The sequence below is a fragment of the Aquarana catesbeiana genome, linkage group LG01, assembly GCF_042186555.1.
Source record: "Aquarana catesbeiana isolate 2022-GZ linkage group LG01, ASM4218655v1, whole genome shotgun sequence".
Classification (NCBI taxonomy): domain Eukaryota; kingdom Metazoa; phylum Chordata; class Amphibia; order Anura; family Ranidae; genus Aquarana; species Aquarana catesbeiana.
In genome coordinates, this window is record NC_133324.1 from 347965002 (window position 1) to 347985741 (window position 20740).

The 20740-nt window shown below is 43.6% G+C and overlaps 1 protein-coding gene across 1 annotated transcript in view; it reads left to right on the plus strand.

Annotated features, from left to right (window-relative positions):
- The first annotated feature begins 875 nt into the window (after positions 1–875).
- Positions 876–20740, plus strand: part of OXA1L (OXA1L mitochondrial inner membrane insertase) — a 28217-nt gene continuing 8352 nt past the window's right edge. The window contains exons 1-7 of the mRNA XM_073632237.1: positions 876–1031; positions 5016–5129; positions 7076–7316; positions 7401–7544; positions 15696–15781; positions 20174–20338; positions 20497–20601. Coding sequence (XP_073488338.1) covers positions 939–1031; positions 5016–5129; positions 7076–7316; positions 7401–7544; positions 15696–15781; positions 20174–20338; positions 20497–20601 — 948 coding nt within the window. The 5' untranslated portion in view covers positions 876–938. The remainder of the gene's footprint in view (positions 1032–5015; positions 5130–7075; positions 7317–7400; positions 7545–15695; positions 15782–20173; positions 20339–20496; positions 20602–20740) is intronic.

Consider the following 20740-nt stretch of genomic DNA (forward strand, 5'->3'; position numbering starts at 1 on the left):
AATAAAAAACTTACACCACTCTCCCCTGCCCTACCAACACTGTCCACTGCCCCAAACCCCTCCCCCCAAAAAGCACTGTGAATTTTTTTTAAAACAGAATAAATTGTAAAAAAAAAACAATTATTAAAAATAAAAATACAGTGCTTCCCCAGAAGCACTGTGAAAAAATATTGCAAAAGTGATTTAAAAAATACTGTGCAGTGGGGGGGGTTCCTGGCGCGAAGCACCACCTCCCTGAAATGAGTTTTTGCAGACTGGGATGTCTGGGAATGTGATCTCTTATATTAAAAAAATGGAACAAAATGGTGTCTAATAATATTTTTTGTATGTACACACAAGTATTGTGCTTTTCATTTCCCTTTTTAAACTGAATGTGTTGTTTTACAAGGTGATTGTTTACATATACTTTAAAAGTAAAATGGCCGCCTCTTGTCTACATTGACGTGTTCCAGCGATGGCTGCATTACATTTCTCAGTGCAGGTTTCCATTCCTGATGGTGTGGAGTGGGTGATATCTGTCTATTGAGTGCTTTGAAATGGCCACTTGTACTCTTCGTTGAAAGCCTGTGATAAGGTGACAACACAGGACCAGAGCGTTGTCACCCTGTAACAGGAAGTATTGGCACGATAACCAGGTGTCACGTTTATTAAAACTGAGGATTTAAAAATATTTCAGTTGACTTTACATACGGTGTTATCATATTAACTGTTATACAGTGTTACATACACCTAGTGGAATAATTGTAATAGGCCAGCAGCAGGGACTCCACTGAGCTCGGCATGTTCTCATACAATAGTGAGCACACACATAAGCCTCCCTACGTTAGCTGATATCGGCAACGTTGAGCGCCAGTACGCATGCCCACTACTCCACTTCCTCAGTGCACATGCGCGTCTAAGCTGCAGCTGCGGCGCTCGTCGATGACGTGTGGAAGAAGATGGCGGCGCTCAGGGTGGAAGCGGCATGTCGGCTTGTATTGGGTCAAAGAGTACGAGGAGTGTGGAGGCTGACTGAAGCGACAGAGAGACATGTGAGGATGGTGGTTACACATGGTTCAAGAAATAAATGGCGTGAATTACGGCTTGCTGTATTACACGATCGTTCCTCGTATACAGACATCACATGGAGGTCACACAGATCAGCTGGCTGTCATGTTATCTGTTGTACTTCAGGTTTACAAGGATGAGCTCAGAAAGGAAAGGTTTTGCCTGGATTGATCAGATGGGGATTCTTGTGCCCCTGGGTTCATTGTATCTCCCTGTATCTGAGGGATGCCATTCCTGATCTACTCAACATGCTAGTGTACTGGCTGCTTCTGGCTTCAAATCTTTCTAAATCATTAAAGCGCTTCTAAAGCCTCAAGCCTTTTTCTTTTCCCTTTACCATTTCAATACCGGACACTTTCACCCCTTCCTGCCCTGGACAATTTTTAGCTTTCAGAGCTGTTGCACTTTGAATGACAATTGAGCAGTCATGTAACACTGTACCCAAACTACATTTTTATCATTTTCTTCCCACAATAGAGCTTTCTTTTGGTGGTATTTGATCACCTCTGCGGTTTTTATTTTTTGCTAAACAAACTAAAAAAGCCATTTTTGAAAAAAAAAGTTTTTCTTCATTTCTATTATCAAATTTGTTTTTCTCCTTCACTGACTGGCACTGATATGTAGAATTGATGGGCACTGATATGCAGGACTGATGAGCACTAATAGATGGCACTGATGGGGCAGCACTGATTTTGCATGTACTGACAGGTGTTAGTGATGGACACTGGCACTTTGGGCACTGATTTGCACTGTGGTGGGCACTGATTGGCACTTTATTGGGCACTGGCAGCGATTGACAGCTTATGGGTACATTTGATGGGGGCTGTGCTGATTATCAGCACAGACACCCCCCCCCCCTCTGACAGGGAGGGCCACCGATCGGCTCTCCCGGTCAGCGCGAGCCAAGGAATGCTGTTTACCGACACTTGCTGGTTCTCCACATGTTCAGCTGTGATTGGTCACATGATAAGCCTCTGTCAGAGGCTTCTTATCACGATCGGAAATGCGGCATGTGAAACTGACACGCCGCGCTGCGCGCCGGCATGTTATCCTTCTGGACATCATATGACGCCCAGTCAGGATCACAGAACCACTTCCCAGCCCTCATTCTGTTATAGGCCGGTCGGGAAGTGGTTAAACTTCTGATAAGTTCTGAGACGGGAGATAAATGCAGCTGAAAATTTGTGTCATGGGAGGTTGCTATAAATAGATTAGCAGAGAGCTTGTCTGGTCACAGCACAGCTCTGAAAGTGTCTTTGTTCTTCTGCCTATTGGGGGGGGGGTGCCTTTCCTCCAATCAGCTGTCTCCCAGTGTAAGTCAAGACTACATTACCAGTGCTGAATGGGGAAGTGACAATTCCAACATCATGTAACAATTCTAAAGAATATATAAAGCCGTAGACAGCAGATATACATGTAAAACTTATGTAGGGAGATTTGTTTAATCTCTGTGTATCATCTGAGGCTGTTCACTTCACTGGGTATTTGTGAGGGTTTACATCCACTTTAGGAGCTCATTTAAAGCTGAACTCTGGGAAGAAATGTTGTTTTTTTTATATATATATATATATATATATACACACACACACATACACACATACAGGTGTTCCCATACCTTTAAATTATTTCTCTGAGTTTTAGTGCACAGTCCCCTTGGAAGTCAGAAATCCAGCCTTATTTATTCTGTGAGGAGATATCTGTTCCCCTTCATATCCTTTTCATAAGACTGGTGGCTGCTGTTCCCTCTACCCCCTGGCCACCGGTCTTGTACATTCCTCCCTTTAGTTCTTACTAAAGCAAGCTCTTGATAAAGTGAGTGGACACCATAGTTTCGGACTCCTGGTCTGATCCGCCCACTGTACAGCATAGGTCAGGAGTCTGATTCATCCCAAACACATAATCATCTCCTACTTGCCCATAGTTCCACCCATTCATATTGTGGGTAAATCAGACCGGGAGTCTGAAACTATCTGGTGTGCCCACTGCATCAGGAGCCCATGTGTTTGCTGAGAACTAGTCTCAATGGGTGGCAATGTAGGTGTATATGGAGGAATGCTGACATGCGTGTGAGCATTCCTTCATGGATTGCTTTGCTGAGCAGTGAAAAGGACTGTCGCATTTACAAACGAGACCTAAAAGTGGCGCATTCCAATTCGTTAATTCATCGCTTAGTGGCCCACCAGATTTCAGCATGCTTATTCCTCACACACCAAAATTCTGACACAAAACTGAAGTTATGTTACAGAACGCTAGCCTTACCTGTAGGTACAGTAAATATGCACTGTTTAGGATATTCTCGCACAGTATATGTCGCCAGTGACATCACAGGCGCATGCATTTCGAAGGGACAGCATACTCTTGCCATACATTCAGAGCACAGGAGTGATGTCATTTCCCCAGCCATTAATACAGCCAGAGTGATGTCATTGCGGCTCTGGCCATTCATACAGCCAGAGCCTGGGAACCTGAAAGGAAGACTGGGTGAAGATGGAAGTGCTGTGCTAGAGAGCTCCATGTGCAGTTAAGTCTGTCGTAATGTGCTAGTATGTGGGGCGGTTTACTATCACTGTAATGAGATTTACCACTGCTGATGAAACGCCAAATAGAACTAAGAGCCCTTGCACACTGGGGCGGTTTGCAGGCGCTATTGCGCTAATAATAGCGCCTGCAAACCGCCCCGAAAGTGCCGCTGCTTTCATTCCAGTGTGAAAGCCCCGAGGGCTTGCACACTGGAGCGATGCGCTGGCAGGACGGTAAAAAAAGTCCTGCCAGCAGCATCTTCGGAGCGGTGAAGGAGCGGTGTGTATACCGCTCCTTTACCGCTCCTGCCCATTGAAATCAATGGGACGGCGCGGCTATACCGCCGGCAAAGCGCCTCCGCAGAGGCGCTTTGCGGTGGTATTAAACCCTTTCTCGGCCGCTAGCGGGGGGTAAAACCGCCCCGCTAGCGGCCGCATACCAACGGTAAAACGCCGCTAATAATAGCGGCGCTTTACCGCCGACGCCGCCCCAGTGTGCAAGGGCTCTTACTGTTGGGCTACATTGGTATGGGTGTTTTGTCCCAGTGTGAATAGCAGAGAGAGGAATCTTCTGGTTCCTGCTGCTGTTTTTGACACCCATGAGCAGTTAGCTCCGGCCGCTGAGCCTGTATACTGTAGGTTGCCAGTACTAGTAGCTAGTCATTACCTGGAATGATCTCTGCTGGATGCACTGTGTTTGCTTCCAGCAGTGATTATCCCAAGAAATCGCAGACTGTGGAAACAGCCACAAATTACTGAGGCCGCTGCAAACCTAAGTTTAAGTCATTAAAGTGTACAGGCTCAGTGGCCCCAGCTAGGGGCTCCCGGGTGTCAAAAACAGCAGCTGGAATCAGCAGAGCCCTACTGCTGCCATTCCCATTGGGGCAAGATGTCTGTGTAAATGTAGCCTAATAAGATATCCCAAGACCTGCTCATATGAAAGCCGCCCAGCTATCTGGGTGCAAAGCCCAAGGAGCCCGTTCCCACTCTGTGTAAACAGACAGCTGTGAAAGAAGGAACCAGCACTCCAATGAGGTCACAAAAGTCTGATTAGTCAGATTTAATGATGGACAGAACACACAGTGATAGGACTGCTTGGATCGCTCGCAGTTGCTGAATGCTTGTTCCATGCAAAAAAAGAACACAAAAAACTGCCATTCAGAAGGCAGCAGCATTCTTTCCTGAATGCCTAGAAGTCATGGTACATATGGAGGTTTTCTCCTCTAATGACAATGATGTAAGTTGAAATGTCAGGGAATTGTAATCTTGATTTCCATAGGGGAGCATCATTTGTTGTGCTAGATGTATAAATTATTGTGCTGAGGATTGTTTAGGATCTTTTAATATCCAATTTGTCAGACATGTCTTCATTAAGCACTTACAAAATAAATTATGATGTGAGCTGTATTGGGGCAATATACATTCAAACTAATTTGGGTTTTCTTTTAGTATCACAGATGTCCAGGTTCATTCCGTTTCCACAGGGCTCTGGCCCCAAGGACATGCCGGTTTCTTGTCTTTAATGTTCGCTGTCAGAGTACAGTGACTGCAGCTGCCAACCAGGTGAGCTTTTTATGGTATCCATTGTGAAAAATATATCATCTAGGTGTTCTGAGAAACTTGTAAAAAAGGTATATCACTCAGGTTACTATATTTAGAGATGAGGGTTTAGCCAATACTATGATCAGTATAACCTAATTGTTTGTATAATACCTTGTCTGGAGTTTATTTATGTTTGCTTTTATATATATATTTGACACGGGTCACTCCAGCATAGGACTTATGTAAACATGTGTTTGTATAGATTTATGTGCTCTTTTGACACCTGTTGTCATTTCATAAAAGAGGTTTATATTGTAAATATATGTATTTGACTGTATTTTTATCAGATTAGTTTTGTCATAGTGTTTGTTTTCTTGTGGTATATTAATTTAGTGTATTTTTTCTGCACGCTTGGTGGTCCATGTTCTCTCGTGTATTACTAAAACTGTATATAGGCAACGTCTTAAAAAACCTTTGCAGTTGTACAGTGTAGAGTTCAGCCTGAGCAAACAGTCCCTGATCGACTGTTTACCCCGCTGCTGCTGGCCAGTATTTAAAAGCTCTGAACTTGGAAGTACTATGTCCTGTGTTCAGTCACTGCAGAGAAGATCTCCAATCTCCCACCCTTCACCATACTGAGAGAATTTTCACTGATCCTGGGCTAAAAGAAAAGTCGGGTGAGCCCAGGAACCTTGGTGCCCAGGTCACTTCTGCATTAAAGCGGTACTAAACTTGCAGTACCTCCACGCAGCAATGCAACGGGTTGCAAGCTCCCTTGCTGGCGCTGACGATTTCTCCCAGTATTTTCCTGGGTTTATTTTTGGCCTTCTAAATTGGCTGTCCCACAATGATGTAACTCCCACGTGTGTGTGTGTGTGTGCGCACAGAAATGTATTCATCCCAGCAAGAAAGTATGCCAAAACTGTACACTGAGCTGCACAAATGCAGCTCAGTATGCAGTATAAGGAAGTTTTCTAGCAGGTTAATATGTAATAAAAAGCCATTCTGTTACCAAATTTGTTTTTGTTAAGTGAAATTCTACTCTAAAGAGCAGAATCAACTGTTAAATTTCTTGTGCTCTTTATTCTTTAACTTGGACAGATCTATTTTGCTTTGACCCAGTTTTTGTGAAACAACTACTCATTTCTTGATAACTGTGTTTACAGTACATAATATCCATAGAACACCATTTTGTGTAGATTCTCAATTTTATTTTTATTATACAGTACTATTCTTAAACTGCTTCTTTCAGGATGAAAGTTTTTAACAGAATAACAATCCTATTACAGTAGGAAAGATCTGCCTTTATCCATTGCTTGTCTGTTTTGCATGCTAGAGAAGCTGGAATAGCCATGTAAATGAAAGTACATCTGAGAAATATGGAAGCTGCTGCTACTGAAAATGCTAGTAGTTTGGCTGTGTCTGGCCTTAGTCCTATGGGTCACTGGGTTAGAAAAAACAAAAAATAAAAGACAGCAAGTTAAAATTGGGGAGAAATCAGAATTCCTTATCTTTATACTTGTTCAGGGTCAATACCTCATAATGTACTGAGGCCAAAAAATCAGCATGACAGATGAGTTTCTATCATTTCAGAGGTAGAATCAGCAATGGCAGTCCACATTTTGACAGGTTTCCTTCAAGGCTACATTCGCATGGGTGACCTGCCTCAGTGGAAATGGCAGCGGCAGCTGTTTTGTCACCTGTGAGCAGCCAGCTCCACCTGCTGAGCGCTATACACTTCAGTGACAGGTCGGCAGTGGCTGCAGCTATTTGTGGCCCTTCGCACAGCCAGAGATTAGCTGCAGTAATCACTGCTGAATGCACACAGTGATTACTAACGATGTCATTCTCAACAGGGCTAGTCCCCCTACAAATATAAGCTAAACATAAAGGGTGATGATGCAAAGTATACAACCTGTTTGTGGTTAATACTTTGTCAATGTCCACTACTGCTTTTGTTGTTCTAGGTTCTAAGTGCCCCGCCTGTCCCAGAGGCACCATTATCACATTCCGCTGTTATCCCTGAAGATGTGTTGCCTCCCCCGGTCTCCGAATTTGCCCCCACAGTTGTAGAGACAGTTGGTCACGTGGAACAGAGTTTGGCTGAATTGGGACTTGGAGGTTACAGTCCAGTTGGCCTTGTACAAAACTTTCTTGAATTTTTACATATGGATATTGGTATCCCCTGGTGGGGAGCTATTGTGACAGGTAAGACCTTTATTATATTCATCTAACAGTAATGGGAATTGTTTCTTTATGTTTCTATTTGTTTAACATATTTATCTTCTACAGGAACAATACTTGCACGTATTATGGTTTTTCCACTAATAGTCAAAGGACAGAGAGAAGCTGCCAAACTTAATAATCATATGCCCCAGATTAGCAAATTGACAACGCGGATGAATGAAGCCAAGCAGGCGGGAAACAAATTCGAATGTAAGTTTGTAGCATTTGCTGATGTTTATATTTCTTCACAAGAATACAGGATCACCATTGCCTTGTGGGAGAAATATTATTTCCTAGATCTTTCTTGCTGTCATCTGTCACTGTGCACTTATGCTTTGGTGGATCTTTATGCCGCCTTCAACAAATTGTCTGAAGCAAGAGCGTGTCTTTTACATCACATATTGAACAAAAAGTGTGGGGTATAATATTTTGAGCACAGTGACTTTACATATAATTTCCGGGCTTGTTATAGCTATAGGAGGATCAGCGATTGGATGCTTGCTGGTCTCCTGGGGTCACCGAAAGTGATCATTAGAAAGTTAACAGTTGGCTTGTGGAGTGTATGTAAACCCAAGCACAAACAATTTTGACCCCCACCCCCATTTGCATGCATATGAATGTAAACGCACTCCTTGGGAGGTGACTAAGTACAAAAATGTTGCTACCGATACACCTACATATCGCTGCACATGCCAGAGTGACAGTAAAAATTCTAGGGCCATTGTTCATGGTTAACTCTAAACTGACGGCCTGTGGGGTTTTTACAGGATCTCCTATGAAAAATATAGCGTGCTGAAATTCATCATAATTTTTTGCCCATGTGCAAATTTCAAGTGGTTGTAAAGGCTAAAGGTTTTTTTTACCTTAATACACTGTCTGCCTTAAGGTAAAAAAGCTTTTAGGTGCTCTCCCCCCCCCCCCCCCCCCCCGTCTCACATAAGCTGTGACCAAGATCTCTTTCCATCCTTACTGGACTCCTGCTGCTGTCAAACAAATTCAGTGCCAAGCTGCACTGTGTGAGTCATTAGATACCCCCTGCTGCTAGGAGGCATACTTGGCAGGGGTAAGGGACCAGGAGTGCTGGAAGGGCACACAAGAAGAAGGAGGATCAGGGCTGCTCTACGCAAAACCATGGCCAAGAGCAGTAAGTATAACATGTTTTTTATTAAAAAAAAAAAAATAATAATAATAATCCCTCAACAATCATTTTTAAAGCTTGACATGTTGGGTATCTATTTACTCCTAAATAATCTAATCTTTTATATTTTACAAAAAAATAAAATGGTTAATATATTGTGTTTTTGTGCCCTAAAATTTAAGTAGAACTATAGGCAAAACTATATTTCTTTTTGGATAGAGTAAGGGAGGGATATAACCCCTGTCAGATTTTTTTCCACCATTGCGGAGATTTCCTATAATTTCCTGTCCCATAGCCAAACGGGAAGTGAGGGGAAATCCCTGGAAATGAGGGAATTTCTTGGGGACCCCAAGGTCCCCATTGGAAGATTTCCCCTCTATTACTTTTTTGGGGACAACCCAAAATTTGGGATTTTCTTTCAATGATAATGGTATATAGGGTGAATCTCCCTAACAGGGACACAGACAATACAAATTGACAAGCATTCTAATCCTTTTCCACTCTATCCAAAACTAAGAAAAAAAGTTTTGCCTTTAGTTATACTTTACCTTTAATGTATGCATGCACCCTTGGTGTAGACAATAAGCAACTGTGTCTACACGCATTGTGTAGACATGAAAAGAAAAATTGACAGTTACTTACCGGTAACTGTTTTTCTAGGATATCTTCCAGGACGGCACACCTGAGATGAGAGGCTCCTCCCTACAGGAAACACAATCAATCGACAGCTGTTTTAAGTCCCCACCCTTCCCCTTGATCCTCAGTTTGTAGAGAAGTAACTCCTGAACCTGGTTCACAAGGGAAATCATTCCTTATAGGTACTCACCTTCTAGTGTTCTACCATTTTCCCTCCTCCAACGGGCGGAAGTAGGCCTGCCGTCCTGGAAGATATCCTAGAAAAACAGTTACCGGTAAGTAACTGTCAATTTTCTCTTAGTCATCTTCCAGGACAGCACACCTGAGAGGATAATCAAGTACCTCAGGCCTACCTTAGGGTGGGACCACTGCAAGACCCTCTTGGCGGCCCTTGGTTCTGCAGTGAGTTTTACCTCCACTCCATATGCTTGATGAAGGTATTATAGCTGGATCATGTGGCTGGTCTGCAGGTGTACTCCACCAGGGTCCCTGCCTTCTCCGCTTCGGATGCAGGACCTAGGTGGAGTGGGCTCTTAAAGATGGAATCAGAAAACATGTTAAACTTGTAGGTTAGCAATGTTGCCTGTCTCACACATCTAACAACCATGGCCTATTGTGCCTGTAGGTGCTACTTAGAACCCCTAAAGATTAATCAGAGACCTGTGTTGTAAGACAAGGACACTCATTGATCACTAAGAGGGCCTGTCTTAACACTACCCTGTTCAGGGAATTAAAACTGCAAAAAAAAAGGTGGGCCCCTAACAGACAACCTTTTTCATTTTTATCTTTACATCAGCAAAGACTAAAGGGAAGCCTACTTAAGGGTAATAGATTAACCGAGGCTTGATCCCTGGGTTTAAGGCATGCCCACTCTGTGGCTTTACTCACGCCTGAGTGCCTACTTCAGGAGAATAAAGTTCATAGCAGGAGTATAACACTTATACTGCTACATCTAGTTCTGCTAGAAGGGTGAGATGAAGGCCATGCACCGAGCCATAACCTATTCGGTCGGGTATACATCTTTATACTTCATCTTCAGGTCATAATACTCCTCTGAACAGAACTTCCCAAGTTCTTACTAAGCAGGGTGATTCTTTATCGCCTTCCTCCAGTGACCCATAACTCTACTGGGCTTCAACCCTAGGAAATGGTTCCAGCATTCCTGAATGTAAGGGGCTGAGGCTTTCTGACATGAGACGTCTGCAGCCAGAACTCCAGGCCCCTCCACGGAAAAGAGGGCTGAAATACAAAAGGTGATACATGCATTATTAATATCACAAATTAAAAAAAGATCAAAGATTGTGGACCCAGCACAATAGATTTAGACAGAAAGGACACAAGCATAGACAATAATGTGTATATGAGTGTGGCTAGCTAAACCAACATATCAAATATGGGAGAGACCCAAATCTGAACTTCAATGTAGACAAACAGTCCTCACAGTCTGGTTTTCTGATGTGCAGCCAATATGTAAAAACATTAAGACACACGCAAACCCTCAGCCTTGGTTCACACTGGGACGACTTGTCAGGCGACCTAGTCACCTGACAAGTAGCGTCCTGTTCTGTGCAATGGAACCATTCTAATTGTCGCAATGCAAGTCGCTCCGACTTAGAAAAAGGTTCCTGTACGACTTTGGGAACGACTTGCATTGACTTCTATACAGAAGTCGTTTCACAAGTCGCCGCTGAGTCGTGTCCTGGGTCGCCTGAGGCAGTCGCGCTGTAAGTCGTGCTGCCTCAGTGTGAACCGACCCTAAATGCTGCGTGTTTCTGAAGTGCAGCTACCTAGGTCATAACTGATATAAATACATAAAGGATGGGAGTCCTGTTTACGGTGGAGTTTTACTGATGTACAGCAAAACAGGGCCATAAATATAAGACAGAAAGACCCAAACTTCTATGTTGCGTATTTCTGATGAACCACCAAATACAGTTATAAGATCAATATGGCACACAAGACAATATCTTTTCTGTTATGCAGTTCTGTAGTGCAGTCACATAAAGGACCCAAGCAACCTGCAGCATTGTGTTTTTCTGAAGTGCAGTAAGGTAAGGGAATCTGAAACAGAAAGCACCAACAAGCTTCAATGTTGAGTGTTTCTGCTGTGCAGCCACATAAAACAGACAGCCTTCCTAGCTGCGATCTTTCTGGTGTATTGCAAAGTAAGGCAATAACTCCATGATGTCTATTCTTGTTGTGTAGCAAAACCTCAACCAGAAGGGACAGATAAAACTTAGGGCTCCCACACCTGTGCGACCCAACCTGCAACCGCAAAAATGCAAGAGAAAAGTCATACACTATGGCTTCCAATGGGAACCATTCGTGTCTGTGCAACTCCAGGTCGCAGCGCCACCAAGCAGACCCTGCTTTCTGGATCCACAGACCTCAAGATTACACAGGTCGCAGGTAACTTGCAATTTTCAGGTTGAACAAGCGAGGGGTCCCCAATGCTGTATCTCCCTGGAGGCGTGCAGCCAACAACCCCCTGCTGTGTATCCTTAAGAAGCAGCAAGGTAGAACAACAGAAAAGACACCCCTCACTGCTGTGCCTTTCTGATATGCAGCCGATAAGGCAGTAAATATAGAACATACAGGACACAAACAATCTTCAATCTTTGTGTATGTCTGATGTGTAGTACTATACCAATACTGAGCAGAGACGCCACCACCCTCAATGTGTCTCCCTGCTGAGGCAGCAAAAACAAATCAGAAAAGGACAGACAACCTCACTGCTGTGTCCCTTCTGATATACAGCCAATAAAGCAGTAAATGTAAGACATAAAAGGACAGACAACCTTCAATCTTGTATATATCTGATGTGCAACAATATAACAATCTGAATAGAGATAGCACATCCATATTGAAGGGATTTGGCATGCGACTCAACATGTCAAATCGCATGCCTAATATCGGCAGCCTTTGCCGTTAATAGCACAGTCAGCCCGACGCCACTTTGCAGGGCTGCACCGATTACCAAAGGCAGTTACCAGTACTACCCCTGGCACAGGTTCAATTTGTATTTCCCAACAATTCAGGACCATCAATCTTCACTACTGCCTTGCTAATAAGCAACCAATAAGGCAGTAATACAGGACACAAAAAACCCCAGACAGAACTCAATTTTGAGTATGTCTGATGTGCAGCAATTTAACAAATATGAGCAGAGGTGTCACAAGACTCAATGATGTGCATTTCCGCCATGCGTCACAAGACCAGAAAGTACAGACCACCTTCCCTGTTGTATTTTTCTGATCTGTAGTCAAATAAGGCAGTACCTTTAGGATATAACAGACAACAACCAAGCTTCAGTGCAGTGCATTTCTGATGTACAGCAATATTCCCCTTATGAGCAGAAATGACACACATCTCAATGTGTATTTCTGCTGTGCCACAAAACATCCCAGCAAGGACAAACCTTCACTACTGAGGTCTACTGGTGTGCAACCAAGGAGGAGACATGGTGTATCCCTTTATGAAATAACCAAACAAAGCAATTTGATCCCTAGGCATAGCCTGGGCTGTAGATACTAACACTTCACCCCCAGTGAAGGAACAAATCCTAAAATGGTTAGACACCTTACTATAGTAGCTGTTGTCCTACCTTACCTCCGTAGACTGAGCAAACGCTGGCCAGCTCACACACAGGTGGGGCTGATCAGAAACTAAAGTCTCAATGAGCCCAGCCCTAGAGACCAATTTAGGACATGCCTCTAGAAAAGGTGGTCACCAATTTAGCCTGGAGGAAAATAGCCACCTGTAGGCCTTAAACAAGCAATCATGTATCTATCTAGCTCTTGCATATGTTTGCACAGAAAATCCTTAATTAAAGGATATAGGAAGCGATTTATGGTAAATCGCCTTTAGATCTGTCACTGAGTTGACTGTAGCCCAAACCAACAAAAAGGTTTTTCTTACCTCCTGCACTTTAATATAACCACAATGTAAAGGTGGAGTGGGAGGTTGGAGCTTATGACTTCAGATTCCTAGAAGCTGGGCTAATAGGGCCATATAACCTAGTGCACCTGCTGACCAGGAGAGCTTACTCCTGAATCCTTCAACCATTGCACAATCCATAAATTGTTCAGTGGTATACCTGGCCTGTAAGGAACTCTTTGTATCTACCAGGTCCCCCCCCCCCCTTCGCTCTATTCATCCCTACTAATGCCCCACAACCGGACATGTAGGGAAAGGCTGGCAACCTACTGTTGTGATAACCACAGTGTCTCTGCTGTAAGAGGGAGCTGTGGCTGGTGGTTTTAGCAGTAGCTCTGGGCTATTTTGTTATGCAGACCCCAGGTCCTGCACGGTACCACTCAGTAAATACAGGGGGAAGGGGAAGAAATGCCTTACCTACCTCTTTCCCATCTGAGTTGGTTTAGGCACACTCGCTCCTCTGCAACACTTGTCCACCATACAGCATCTCTGATGTAAGAGGGAGCTGTAGCTGGTGTTTTTAGCAGAAGCTTCTGGGCTATTTGAATACAGACCCCAGGGGAGATTATCTCAAATGCCCAGAAACCATCTGGCTGGGATTGGGGATTTTGCAGCTAAATTCCCAAGGTAAAGGAAAGTACTCACTGTTGTCATCTTCCCCTTTTGCCACAGCCACCGGGCTTGCTTTTCCATCCTTATGGTCCACACGCAAGGAGGATAGCCGCCAAAGTGCCCCCCCAACTGCTGTTCCCATAGGGAGCTGCAAGGTTAGGCTGTGTCCTGCCAGTCAGTATATACACCTGGGGGGGCAATGCCGTACGTTCCTCATTCCATTCTGAGGTGGTTTAGGCAGACATCCACCGTAGTGAACTGGTGCCTCCTCGAAAGGAGGATTGGGCGCCTGCTCCTGCTGACTCTCAGCCTTCCCTCCTGGGTAAGAACGCGGGTCGTTCAGGTGGCGCCCTCCCTAGCAGCCCACACGAGCTACCAGGGGCCCAGGAGTCGGGGGCCCTGGAAAGAACTGACAGCCAGCACCCCTGTCTGAACGGACGCCCGGACAGGTAAGGGGGGGAGACAGGAAAAAGGCCCCTGAAGTTCTGGGGACACCACTGTACCCAGGGGCCTTCAGCTCGCAGGGGGGCTCTTCCAGTTTCTGCTGCCCCCCCTGAGGAAAGGATAGGGGAACCCCCCAGGAAGGATAAATATATCCGGCCAGACCCAGAGGCCCATCAGGTACTAACCAGGCCCGACCCTGCTTAGCCTCCAAGATCATACGAGATTGGGCAGGCGGCGCCCTCTTTCACTTTCAGGGTGATGTGGCCGTAGGCCTTCCCAGGCATTTGGTCCGGCTCCCAGGGGGGGACCACCAGCCCCAGGCTTCGGGTCATTTGGAAAAAAACAAACAGTTTTGCTGTGTACGGAGAAACACAATCAAAAACTGAGGATCAAGGGGAAGGGTGGGGACTTAAAACAGCTGTCGATTGATTGTGTTTCCTGTAGGGAGGAGCCTCTCATCTCAAGTGTGCCGTCCTGGAAGATGACTAAGAGAAAAAAAATTATAATAAATTTTCCATACTGCGCTCCTATATACAAAAAAAAATGTATGGGAATACAATAGTAAAGTCCATAAACTGCCACCAGATGTCTCCAGTCAAGTGAAGGTGAAATACTGCTTATTGAATGTAAAGAAAAAATGTGCCTTCTTCCACCGATTATTAGGCAAACATCCTACTCACCAAACAAACATGACACCCGTTACAGGTAGTCATATAAAGCATGGGTAACAAAGAAATGTGTCCTCCGATGGAAACGTTGAGGTTCATAAATAATAAGGAGAAAAAACTCCTCATGTGGTAGCTTGTAACTGTTATTTATAAAAAGTATCCACTTACAGTTCAGTAAAACTTGATATGCCCATAAAAACCAATCGGGCATGCCCATCGCGTTCCACCTGCGCTCCACACGGATGGTGGAAGTGACGTGTCACGCACTAACCGAACCAATGCGTTTCGTCATCAGGGGTCATGAGGAGTTCTTTTCTCCTTTTTTATGAACCTCACCTTCGTTGGCGGATCATCGTTTTTGGGCCGTTTCCATTGGAGGACACATTTCTTTGTTACCCATGCTTTATATGAGTACCTGTAATGGGTGTCATGTTTTGTTTGGTGATAGGATGTTTGCCTAGTAATCCTATGGAAGAATGCACATTTTTTTCTTCACATTCAATAAGAAGTATTTCACCTTCACTTGACTGGAGACATCTGGTGGCAGTGTATGGACTTTATTATTGTATTGTATTATTGCAAATTATTGTATTTGCACTCAATTTTGTATATATCTATATTTATTTTGGTCCAGAGTGCGCAGGCCATAACCCATTTTTTACCATTGTGTAGACATGGTCTATCGTTGTCACTATCGGTAAGCCAGTCCAGAACAATGGCATGCAGTCATGATGTGATTGAATGCATGTAAATAGGAAGTGGTGGGAGGGGATCAGCAGCACTGAGATGCAAAAAAAAACTTGAAAAGAATATCTTTTAAAAAAAGCAACAGTTTGATACACAGTGCTTTAAAATACGAAATGTCTTCCAGTTGGGATTTAGATCTACTTTGGGGCCTAATGTCACTTTCTTCTTCTGCCACTTTAGTTTCCAAGGCATATTCGGACCTTACATTATATCAGAAGAAACATAACGTCAATCCACTCCGTGGCTTTCTGGTGCCCCTTGTGCAGGTGCGAGGACTGTATGGTAACCATTTGCTAACTGTAATGTAGTTTTTCAGCTTTTTGGTGTAATTGTCAGCTTTACTGTAAAGCTGTAGTACCGGAAGAGCACAATTTTTTTTATTTATTTTTTTCCCCCCTAGAGGAAAGGAGACCAAATGTTATTCCAATGCATATCAGTTGTGGGATATGGGGCCCTTCTCTTACTCAACTCTTTGGAAAGATGATATGCTGCCCAATATATAGCCCCAACATCAGCAGGGCTTTAATATTAAAATTAATATTAAAATTAGTATTAAGATATATTTTTAACCCTCTTTTATGACATGTCTCTCCCTGACCCCACTACTTAGTGTTTTCCCATCCCGTTTTGGACCAGCCAGTAACCTATGGCTATGCCTGCCATTGGTCCCTAGTGCATAAGGCTTGTTTATCTTTCTATGCTATTATAATCTGATTTCTGGTGAAGCACATCAGAATTTACACAGGGTCTCCAGAGGTATTGAAACACACACTGTACAGTGATTAATATAATTTGGGTGACCAATTTTATGATATTTAAAAAGAAAATATCAGAATAGACCTATGAAAGCTGACACCTTTTCTTGTCCACCCTTTACTAATTAGATTTATTAATTTTTAAGATTGTTTTTGACCCCTGAGTGATCCATATCACAGTTTAATACATTGCTGTATATTAAGACCGTGTTTTCGCTCAGCACATACACTATATTACCAAAAGTATTGGGCCGCCTGCCTTTACATGCACGTGAACTTTAATGGCATCCCAGTCTTAGTTCGTAGGGTTCAATATTGAGTTGGCCCACCCTTTACAGCTATAACAGCTTCAACTCTCTTGGGAAGGCCGTCCACAAGGTACAGGAGTGTGTCTATATGAATGTTTGACCATTCTTCAAGAAGCATATTGGTGAGGTCAGACATTGATATAGACAAAAAGACCTGGCTTGCAGTCTCCGCTCTAATTCAGCCTAAAGGTGTTCTATCAGGTTGAGGTGCAGACCAGTCAAGTTCCTCAACCCCAAACTCGCTCATCCGTGTCTTTATGGATTTTGCTATGTGCACTGGCCCAAATCATTTGGTGGAGGGGATTACGGTGTGGGGTTGTTTTTCAGGGGTTGAGTTTGGCCCCTTAGTTCCAGTGAAAGGAACTCTTAAGGCATCAGCATACCAAGACATTTTGGACAATTTCATGCTCCCAACTTTGTGGGAACAGTTTGGGGATAGCCCCTTCCTGTTCCAACATGACTGCGCACCAGTGCACAAACAAGGTCCATGAAAACATGGATGAGTGAGTTTGGGGTGAAGGAACTTGACTGGCCTGCACAGAGTCCTGACCTTAAACCAATAGAACACCTTTGGCAGCGTAGACTGCGAGCCAGGCCTTGTCGTCCACATCAGTGCCTGACCTCACAAATGCACTTCTGAAATAATGGTCAAACATTCCCATAGACACAAAAAAGTGTAAGAGCCTCTGCGCTACTAGAAAGTGAAGAATAATAAGGCTGCATAATATACTGCAAAATCTATGGTGTGCTAAAAAGTGGAAAAATATTGTATTGCTGCAAAATCTAATAATGTACACATAACCACCACAAAATAAACAAGGAAGTGATTTCACGCAAAACACTAAAAACAATACCACTTCATAATATGTGCAAAACATATAATAGGTCACTAATGTGAAATTCTTCGTGAGGGATCCAAATGATCCCCAGGGAGTAATAAAATAAAGACCGTGACTAAAATGATGATGGGGTTAATAATAACATGTGAAGATAAACATAAATGTGCAAAAGGCAACAACAAAAGTTCATAAAAACGAAAAAAGTGAGGTGGATCAATTAAGCATCAGTGAGTCCGCACCACTGATGGATGTAGTTCATGAATATTCTTGAATGACTGAAGTAAGTGATGTGGGAAGACATAGATGGTCTTGGTGTAGAAATATGCTCACAATGCCCTTACCTCAAAGGACTTCGATAAAGGCCTTAATAGTGAAATACTGGATGGCAGTAGGGATGACTGTAGTGGATGTTGCTGGATGACAGTGAATAACATCAGGTGGATGGATGTCCGTTGTGGAGCCGCATCAGGCTTGCACCAGGATCCAAATGGCCATGTCGAATAGAGAGAAGGAAAAGAGAGGGGCCTCCAATAGTGTGGTAAAACGATTTATTTAGATAAAAAGCACCGTAAAAAGCATTGCATGGGATGTATCACAGTGCAAACGGCGTACCGGCGTCACCTAGTACGAGACTTCCGGTCCGCGATAAAAACAACCGGGTCAAAGGGTATTGACTACCGGATGCGTCGCCTAACAAAAATCCTACGTGTTACGTCACGTGACCTTGTGACTTCAAGTCACGAGGTCACGTGACGTAACGCATAGGATTTTTGTTAGGCGACGCATCCGGTAGTCAATACCCTTTGACCCGGTTGTTTTTATTGCGGACCGGAAGTCTCGTAATAGGTGACGCCGGTACGCCGTTTGCACTGTGGTCACGTGACGTAACGCGTAGGATTTTTGTTAGGCGATGCATCCGGTAGTCAATACCCTTTGACCCGGTTGTTTTTATCGCGGACCGGAAGTCTCGTACTAGGTGGCGCCGGTACGCCGTTTGCACTGTGATACATCCCATGCAATGCTTTTTACGGTGCTTTTTATCTAAATAAATCGTTTTACCACACTATTGGAGGCCCCTCTCTTTTCCTTCTCTCTATTCGACATGGCCATTCGGATCCTGGTGCAAGCCTGATGCGGCTCCACAACGAACATCCATCCACCTGATGTTATCCACTGTCATCCAGCAGCATCCACTACAGTCATCCCTACTGCCATCCAGCATTTCACTATTAAGGCCTTTATCGAAGTCCTTTGAGGTAAGGGCATGTGAGCATATTTCTACACCAAGACCATCTATGTCTTCCCACATGACTTACTTTAGTCATTCAAGAATATTCATGAACTACATCCATCAGTGGTGCGGACTCACTGATGCTTAATTGATCCACCTCACTTTTTTTCGTTTTTATGAACTTTTGTTGTTGCCTTTTGCACATTTATGTTTATTTTCACATGTTATTATTAACCCCATCATCATTTTAGTCACTGTCTTTATTTTATTATTCCCTGGGGATCATTTGGATCCCTCACGAAGAATTTCACATTAGTGACCTATTATATGTTTTGCACATATTATGAAGTGGTATTGTTTTTAGTGTTCTGCGCGAAATCACTTCCTTGTTTATTCCCATAGACACACTCCTAAACCTTGTGGACAGCCTTCCCAGGAGAGTTGAAGCTGTTATAGCTGCAAAGGGTGGGCCAACGCAATATGGAACCCAACGGACTAATACACCCTTAAAGTTCATTTGCGTGTAAAGGCAGGCGTCCAATACTTTTGGTATAGTGTATTTGGAAAAGTGCACCATCTCACTAAAAACTGATAATGGAGAGGGAGGGGGACAGGCAGAGTGTAAAGAGAGCTAGTTATAGACTACAGGGAAAATCAGAGCAGAAGCTGCTCATGGGCCACGAGGAACATGAATTTTAGGGTAGCGGGAGTAAAATAGAGGAAACGGTGTGTCAAATGGTTTTGGGCAGATGGGGTTTTCATAAAGGTGAAGGAGTGAAAACTGATCATGGCATAGAGTGGAGCAAAAGAGGGAAACAGCACCTGATTAGAGAAAGGGAAGAGGATTGTGGTGGAGGTGGGTCTTGTATGAGCTGTCATTTTTGCCTTCTATGAGAGGAATGGCAAATCCTACCCTGTTTCTTACACCCTTTTCAGTGCTCGCACCTTCTGCCATAGTACCCTACAAAACAAAGGGGTGATCTGCTCTTCATTATACTTTACCAGGTTTCGCACACTGCTTGCTGCAGGAGAGAGCTCCTTCGTTAGATAAGAGCCAGTGGTGACTTTAACATGTCGCATGACTGGGCTCTCTTTCTGACTTTTTAAAACCACTTTCATTCATGTTAATTCCTATCTAACTTTGCTGGCTTCAGACTCCAGAAGCAGTCACAACACAATGCACATTTGTAAAACCCATCCCTGTGCTTTTATGTGTGGAGTGGAACTTCTTTTTTTTTTAAGATTGTGTCTATGGAACAACAAGTGAAGGGAAATCTCCACACCAGGACAGAGAGAGCAAAAAATACAGATGGGTTTTAACCATCACCTGCTCTATTCAAAAGTGGATTTTTCTATAGACAATATTTGGGAACGTTTGGAAATCCTTTTGGGCATTTTCGCAGTAAAACCTACAGTATAAAGCAAGCGCTATTTGGTTGTTCACCTCCTGTATGCATTCCAGTGTCATTCTTTTTCATAGACAGATGTAAAAGTCATATTTTTGTTTTTTTCCTGTCTTTCCTAGGCTCCAATATTTATCTCATTCTTTGTGGCACTGAGACAGATGGCTTACCTTCCAGTGCCCAGCATGCAGACTGGTGGCCTGTGGTGGTTTGCAGACTTGTCCTTAGGTGACCCTTACTATGTACTACCACTGGTCGTGACATGCAGCATGTGGGCTGTTCTAGAGGTAACTTTTCAAGCTTGTTTTGTTTTTTTTTGTTTTTCCTCCATTTCTCTTTAGTCTTCAGTGTTCTCTGCTGTTATCCTCAGCTTTGCACATTTTGCATGCATGTTCCTTTTCAGGACTTATGAAAGTTGTGTTGTTTTTTTTTTTTTTTTTTCTAGCTGGGAGCAGAGTCTGGTGTAAATAATCCCAACCTCAGGGTCATGAAGACTGTTTTCCGTATAATGCCACTGATCATTTTGCCCCTGACCATTAATTTCCCTACAGTAAGTATTGCCTTAACTTTGTCATTCTTATTCAATTATTCTTTTGTTATCATTTGTCATAAAGTTGGTGTTGACTCCTGGACAGCCTCATGGATAGTGATTCTCCAGAGTGACCTGTTTTTTTTTCTTTTTGGATTTT